At 31.5% G+C, this 7216-nt stretch overlaps 1 protein-coding gene across 2 annotated transcripts; it reads left to right on the forward strand.

Moving 5' to 3' along the window:
- Positions 1-554: 554 nt before the first annotated feature.
- LOC110650919 (double-stranded RNA-binding protein 4) lies at positions 555-6142 on the forward strand. 2 transcript variants are annotated; one of them, XM_021806070.2, is made up of 5 exons: positions 555-909; positions 3821-4083; positions 4703-4913; positions 5011-5386; positions 5868-6142. In XM_021806070.2, the coding sequence occupies exons 1-5, from the start codon at positions 744-746 to the stop codon at positions 5920-5922; spliced, it is 1071 nt and encodes a 356-aa protein (XP_021661762.2). In that variant the 5' UTR covers positions 555-743; the 3' UTR covers positions 5923-6142. The 2 variants fall into 2 exon arrangements, with proteins under 2 accessions (XP_021661762.2, XP_021661761.2); XM_021806069.2 differs by having other exon boundaries at positions 565-909; positions 4700-4913.
- Positions 6143-7216: the final 1074 nt, after the last annotated feature.

A 7216-nucleotide genomic window follows, 5' to 3' on the forward strand; every position in this document is an offset into this window, starting at 1 on the left:
AAAATTTAAAAAATAGAAAATTAAAAATAGTTCAAGCGGAAAAGCCAAAACTAAATTATATAAGTAAAAATTTATTTAATTTTCATAATCTAATTTATTTAAGTGTGAACTGTTTTCATAGAAAATAATTATTATAAAAAAAAGAGAAAACTCTGATAAAATAAATTAGAAAAAATAAATGAAAAGTAAAAAATATTTTCAGCCAAAAAGGAAAATTGGGAATCCATTTTATTTTTAATTTTATTATTTAATTAAAAAATTATATATAAGATTGAACATTTTAATTCTACATATGTCTTGTATTAAAAAAAAAGCATAGTTTTAATACAGGACATAAATTATCTTATAATAAAAACTGCAACATTTCATTATATTTCATAATGTTATTGCTCACGTAAAGTTATATAATTGTAATTTCGACTTTTGTTTTAAAAGTAACTTATCTTTTTGAAAATAAAAGGAAAAATGGCTTAAGTGATTTTTTTCTTTTTGTAATCTAGTTATGTTTTCAATTATTTTCAAATAAAAGTAATATTAAATAAAAATTAGAAATAGTTCAAGCGAAAATCCAAAACTAACATTAGGAACGGAAAAGAGGCAAAAGAAGGCAAAAACCCTAAGGATATGAAGCCATCCAGTACGTGTTGATTTGTCGATTTGTCTTCAGTGAGACGCCATTCACCAGCACAGCAAAATCAGATTTCGTCTCTCACTGCGCCCACTGTCTTCTCTTCTAATTGCTGATGGATGAATCCCAAGCCGCCGATGCTCCTAATCAAGCGTCTTCCCAACTCTCAAATACAGCTCCACCTCAACCTCAACCTCAACCTCAACCTCCAGTTCCTAGCCCGTCTTCGATTCGGCCTCCGACTCCGACTACAGCTACCTCCACTTCTTCTACCTCTAACCGTGAGTACTGCATTTCATACCATCTGTTTGTATTCCTTCACAGAAAGTTTTTAAATTTTTTTTTTGTCTTGTTGACATAGAGAGATTTTTTTTTTTCCATAATGATGGGATTTATGTTTTTGTTATTTATTTCTTGGTCTTGATTTGCTGATAAAGTAAAAAAAAGAAAAAAAAAATTCAAACTCCTTTTTTTTTTTTTTCCAGCTATTGAAATGCATTTGCTTCCCCATTTTAGAAATGAGGATATTTCGGTTCCTCTTGTTCACTAGTGGCAAATCTTTTTGGGACTCTTAATTGATGTGTTTCGATGGGTTCGCTTGAGAGGAAATGAGAAGCATTTTTGTGTGGATGTAATTGTCTCGCTCACTGCATCTGCATGCATCAGTCTGTGAAAACACTTTTGGTTGTAGCCCAAAAAAATTCGAAAAATTCTTTAAGATGGCTATCTTATTATTGACGGAGTTAGCTAGTTATATATATAATATTTTTTGGTTAAATCTTATTGGGACTCTTAATTGATGTGTTTCGATCCCTTGAAAGGAAATTAGAAGCACTTTTGTTTGGATGCAATTATCTTGTACTTTTGTGCTCACTGCATGCATTATTCTGTAAAAATACACTTTTGGTTAGAGCCCCAAAAAATTCGAAAATTTGTTTAATATAGTTATATTAATATTGACAGAGTTCGCTAGTTATATATATAATTTTGTTCGGTTTATGGTATTTTACTTTGCTGGTTTTTATCTAAATTTTTGGTGATTGCACTTTCATAACACTTGCATGTTTTTTTCATTGTTGAAATAATGCGTGATTTGAAAAGATCATCATTAATTAGTGTATATTTGGTATGATGTAATTGGATGTAATCAAATGAATTTTTAGTTCATTGTTCTATTGAATTTTTGTTTAATTACATTCGATTATGCTCAATTACATCCTACCAAACATGCACTTTAGTTTATTAATATTACCATTGACAGTAATTAATTTATATGCTTTTTATGATACCATTTATTATTTTTTAGGCTTATGCTATTTTATTTAAGCAGTTTTCATCCAATTTATAGGCACATACTCACTAATGTGCAGTTTAACAGATTTCTCGACTTTCTTAATTGATCATGTGGATTTCATCCAATTTATAGTCACAAACTCACTAATGTGCAATTTAATACGTTTCTCAACTTTCTTAATTGATCATACGCATATGATTGAAATTAGCTGTTCCATGTTTGTTACTTGTTATTAGGGCTGTTGACAAGTAGGTTTGGATGAAAATTTAATCCAAACCAACTTCAACCATCTTTAACAAATTAATTTGAGAATGTGGAGAAAACTGACCCAACCTGATGTAGAAAGTTATTAGGTTGGTCGGCCAGGTGACGAATGCATATTTGCTAAATAATGATTCTTTTGATCTCATGGACGCCACCTAGCAATACCACTCCCTAAACTAAAAGAATAAGCTTTTGTAGACTAATTCGAGTGAACTGAACTGAAAAACAATAATCCATCACACCACTAAAATTTAAATATTGAAAGATCATCTTTGAAAAATTAAATAAACAATGATAATCTTTAAAAATTTAAATAAACATGATCATTAAAAATTATAATTTATAAATTATAATAAGAAAAATAAATATTAAATAAAATTACAGTCTGAAGTACATAATTCAAAATACAGAATACTTCCATCTAATATCTCTTCCTCTAGAATACTTAATTTAGCTAGAAGGAAGCAACAGTAAATAATACAAGTAGAAGATTCAACCAACATAACAAGATAGAATAACAAATTGCACAACAATTCCTTCGCGAAATCCTCATCCCTTAAAACACGAACCTAATTGATCTTCACATCCTAACCAACACAATCTATTTATGCCCAAGTGTATGTTAATTTAAAAAAGCAAAAAAGGAATTTGCATTAACAAGACAGGTATATGTGAAGTGAAGTGGTCAATGTGAAGCTCATGCAGCACAATCTATTATCCATTTAGCCCAGTTTTTTGTAAAACCCAAAGCGAAAACCGAGAAACTTATTTTATATAGGTTAAGAGAAGCAAAGTGAAAAATCATCAGAATCAATCCAGAGTCCATTTAGGTAAAAGAAGAGCCACCAATCAGAGAGTTAACCCAGAAACCCAGAAATCCAGAGAGAAATAGAAAAAAAAAAGTAAAAAAAAAAAATACAAGCAAGGAGAGAATCAGAATATGCCTCATATTATGGAGAGAAGAGTTGTGGAAACAGAGGAAGGAATCTCCTGTTTTTTAGAGTTTTTGAGGTGTCGACTTCAGCTGCAGCAAGAGCTTTTCTAGAAGGTATGAAATCGTAGAGGAGTGTAGAGAGATTTCTGAAGGCATCAATTACAATAAGAGTTTCTATGCGTACGAAATGGTAGAGGAAGTAAGGGTTAGAAAGTGAAAGTAGGGTTGCAACAAATAATTTTCTCAACCGACTTAAAAGAAGATTATTTAACAAAAATAAACCAACCCAACCTGAACTTGAGACTTAAACAGATATATCGGGTTGGATCAGCTTGGGTTGGTCGGCTTAATTCAAAAAGTGAACAAACCTACTTGTTATTGCAGTTTGCTTGCACCTATGTTCCTTTTTTATGATTTAACTTGTTGAAATGATGTTCAATTTGGCAAGCTGGATTAATAAGTTGGTCAATTACATTAGCTGGCATTGATAGTCAATTTTATTTATTTGATTTCATGTGTTGCAGGCTTTTAATGCTTTCAAACAAATATTTTGATGTTTCTCTGTCTTTGTTTATTGACATGTGCACACAACTTATCAATCGAGTCAACTGACGTTACATCATCTGCATATTAACATTTTCTTTGTTGTGTTAATTGTATGAAGTTGGATTGATAATTCTCATGTCTTGGTTATGTGTAGGCATTGCTGAACACTTGATGCATAAGAATCGATTACAGGAGTACACACAAAGAGCATCCTTGCCATTGCCAATATATCATACTGCTAATGAAGGGTATCAACATGCACCAAAGTTTAGGTCAACTGTGTTGGTGGATGGAGTACAGTATACTTCTCCAAACACTTTTTTGCATCGGAAGGAAGCAGAACAAGATGTTGCAAGACTTGCATTTTCATGCATAGTCAAGAAGATAAAGGATGAAGGATGCCCCCTCATTCGTGAGGTTTGTCGATATAATTTTAATTTTTTCTAGTTTTTTTTTTGTTTCTTTTTTTTTTTTCGTTAATAACACTCAAATATATATTGATTTAGACTTGAGCTAACCATATCATTTCCAAAATTTAGTTATTTTTGTGACTATTTAAATAGAAATTTCTAAGTTATAAAAATATGAAGTTTACCATTGTGGTCTTTGTTGTCAATGCTACATCTTCTTTTGAGATTTTTCCAACTAAAGATCAGGGAATCTAACCTTTGATAGAAATATTTTCTTGAAGGTTAACCATTGTACCTCAGTGATTGGCACATTTGAGTGTCTTTGGTGGTTATTTTATCCATTCTTATCATGCTTTAGTGTTTCATGCATAGTTTTATAACAAACCAATATGTAATGTGTGTGTCAACAACACTACATTAGATAATGCTCTGTGACATCCCTTTTTAAAGTCATTGCATTAATTATTGTTAAGGCAATTGATGAGTGATATGGCCAATTGGCCATTGCTTTTTTTTTGCTACTAATTTGTTTCATTTCAAATTTTGCTTATTGGTGCTTAAAAGGGAGCTAGGCATCTTACATTTTCCCCTTTTGTTTCCCTTTTCTTAAAAAAATTATAAAGCAGGACACAGTGTTTTGCAAGTCCATCTTAAATGAATTTGCGAGTAAGATGCAACTGCAAAAGCCTACATACAACACTACACAGCCACAAGGGTTGCTTCCAATTTTTGTATCTTCTTTGGTTTTCAATGGCGTAACTTATACTGGTGAGACTGGTAGAACCAAGAAGGAAGCTGAACAATTGGCAGCACGTGCTGTGATTCTCTCTCTTATGGGTATCCTTATCTATTAATCAATTACTTGCCTCTTTTAATTTCTCATGGTTTTGTTGTTTTTTTTGTTGTGTTTAATTAAATGAAAGCCATGACACAGGGAATTCTGGGACGGGGACAATTATTTCTGAAATAGTAAAGTCTAAAGTCAAATTATATGCTGCATTGAATAAACTCAAGAACTCACAACATGCCCAAGGTGACACTGTACCTGTCTCGAGTGAGGAGAAAGAAGCTGAAGTTGTTACAGTTAGTAATAATGCAGCAAGTGTGACTTCACAAGCAGCTTCAGGGATGATTCGTCCCCACCATGGATTCATCATGCCAAAACCAGAGCCGGCACGTGAACCAATTGAACTCCCAATTACATTTGTGCATCCAGTTTCAGAACAAGCTTTGGATTCTGGTTCTACTTCAGGAAAAAAACGGAAAAAGAACAAGAAAAAAGCCAACAAGAAAGTTCGAACTGAATCCCAGTAAGTTTTAATTCCTCATTCTACATTTTATTACTGTGCTTCATTCTTATGCATTTGCACTGTTCTATTTGATGTAGATTATTTCTCTTGTGATGTTGAATGCCTCTTTTTGGGCTTAGACAACTTTAATTGGCAGATTTTCTTCTTTCTTTGTTCTTTTTTTTTTTTTTTTTTGTGTGTGGGGTTTTCCCGAGGGGCCTAAGAAAGATTGGTTTATCATGCATCATAAAAAACTGGTTAATAAGGGTGATTCATAATACGAACGTAGAAGACATTAGTACATGAGGATCTTGTGGTCAATTTTGAAGTTGAAATTTGTGGTTAGCTTGCAAAATGCGAAAACAATTAGAATATACTTATTAACAAATATGTAGGTTGGTTCAGTTTGGCTGTATACCTGGACTGAAATGAACACTATATGCAACTTCATATGATGATATGGATGAATGCTAGAGCTCATTTTTTTTAATGTGGTTTGTAGGTCACCTATTGCTACAATGCCTTTGAATCAAGCCTCACCTTATCCGGTAGCTTAATGAAAACCAACTTTTGTTGTTTATTTTGTTGGCTGTAGCTGAAACTTCTCTCCTTGTGTATACATATTTACTATGTGCTAAAATTGACATGGAATGTGATGTGAAGGATGGAAACCGTGGCAATGACTGGACAGAAATGAAATTGTGACCATCTAGTTAGTTTTCGTTGTTTTTAATGTATGTTTTATGCGTCAAAATTACTATTTCCTTTTTCTTATCATTATTATTATCTTTTTATTAGGTTGTTGTTATTCTGTCTTGTTATTTTTACTTTCAGGTAGAATTCGCTATTTCATTTAATTGTTATGGTTGTCAAATTCAGATTAACTCGGTTGATTTAATTGAATTAAAATTAAGAATTGATATCTTCATTGTTCTAATTGATTCTTTAAATTCTTTTTTTTTTTTTAAAGTATGAGTTAATAGGATAGTTGATGAATTAATTGACTCTTTGGATTAATGACATTATGCCATGTCACTGTCATAAAAAAAAGTTTTTAAAATTTGATATGCATGTGAAGATAAGAAGAACCAACATTAAAGAAACATATGGTTGGGAAGGATTCCAAACATTGAAAAAGAAAAACAACCCATCTCCCGGAGACAAGGAACTGTTGTTATTTCAATGCCAGCTTCGGTTTCTCTGCTTCACAGTTTTCTTGTCTGATAAATATGTAGAGCATACATGTGGATGATGATCTTCATTGGGCTTGCAAAAACCTTACTTAAATCATGTAGTATTAATGAGCAGCCAGAAATTTCAACTTTCTAGTAATTCTGATTCCCACCAAGAAATTTGTAGTAATTGGCTAGAAATTAATTTATGTAAAAGGGTAGCTGGTACTTGTAATAAAATAATATTATGGTTAATTTTCTTAATACTACCATTTATCTTAAATATATAATTCATTAAGATTTAATTTTATATTTTAAAATAAATAATTTTTAATTTGGATTAGTATAATTAACCCCAACTCAGCCAACCCAACCCACGTACAAAACAGCTTAAATATGTTTCTGAATTAAAGATAGGACTGATAATGAAATAGAGATCGATGAAACCAATATTAATGCTATATATATAATATACAATTTGGAAGAAATTGATCAAATGCATGCGGCCATGCACTCTGCAACTGGTACTCCTTCTAATATGATAAAATGCTTGCATATGTTAGGCCATGAGTAATACATATACATTGTGACAGTTGGCATTATTTTTAATTTATTTTTATCCCAACACATAGATAAATTATTTTAATATTTTGAATTAATTTTCATCTTCCTCACAAAA

The sequence above is a fragment of the Hevea brasiliensis genome, chromosome 9, assembly GCF_030052815.1.
Source record: "Hevea brasiliensis isolate MT/VB/25A 57/8 chromosome 9, ASM3005281v1, whole genome shotgun sequence".
Taxonomy (NCBI): Eukaryota; Viridiplantae; Streptophyta; class Magnoliopsida; order Malpighiales; family Euphorbiaceae; genus Hevea; species Hevea brasiliensis.

What these genes read in the sequence shown, in the direction of transcription:
- LOC110650919 (XM_021806069.2), top strand. Translation starts at nt 744, where the DNA reads ATGGATGAATCCCAAGCCGCCGATGCTCCTAATCAAGCGTCTTCCCAA. An exon ending in GATGCCCCCTCATTCGTGAG is followed by an intron (nt 4,084 to 4,699) that starts GTTTGTCGATAT and finishes AAAATTATAAAG; the next exon opens with CAGGACACAGTGTTTTGCAA. An exon ending in TGTGATTCTCTCTCTTATGG is followed by an intron (nt 4,914 to 5,010) that starts GTATCCTTATCT and finishes GCCATGACACAG; the next exon opens with GGAATTCTGGGACGGGGACA.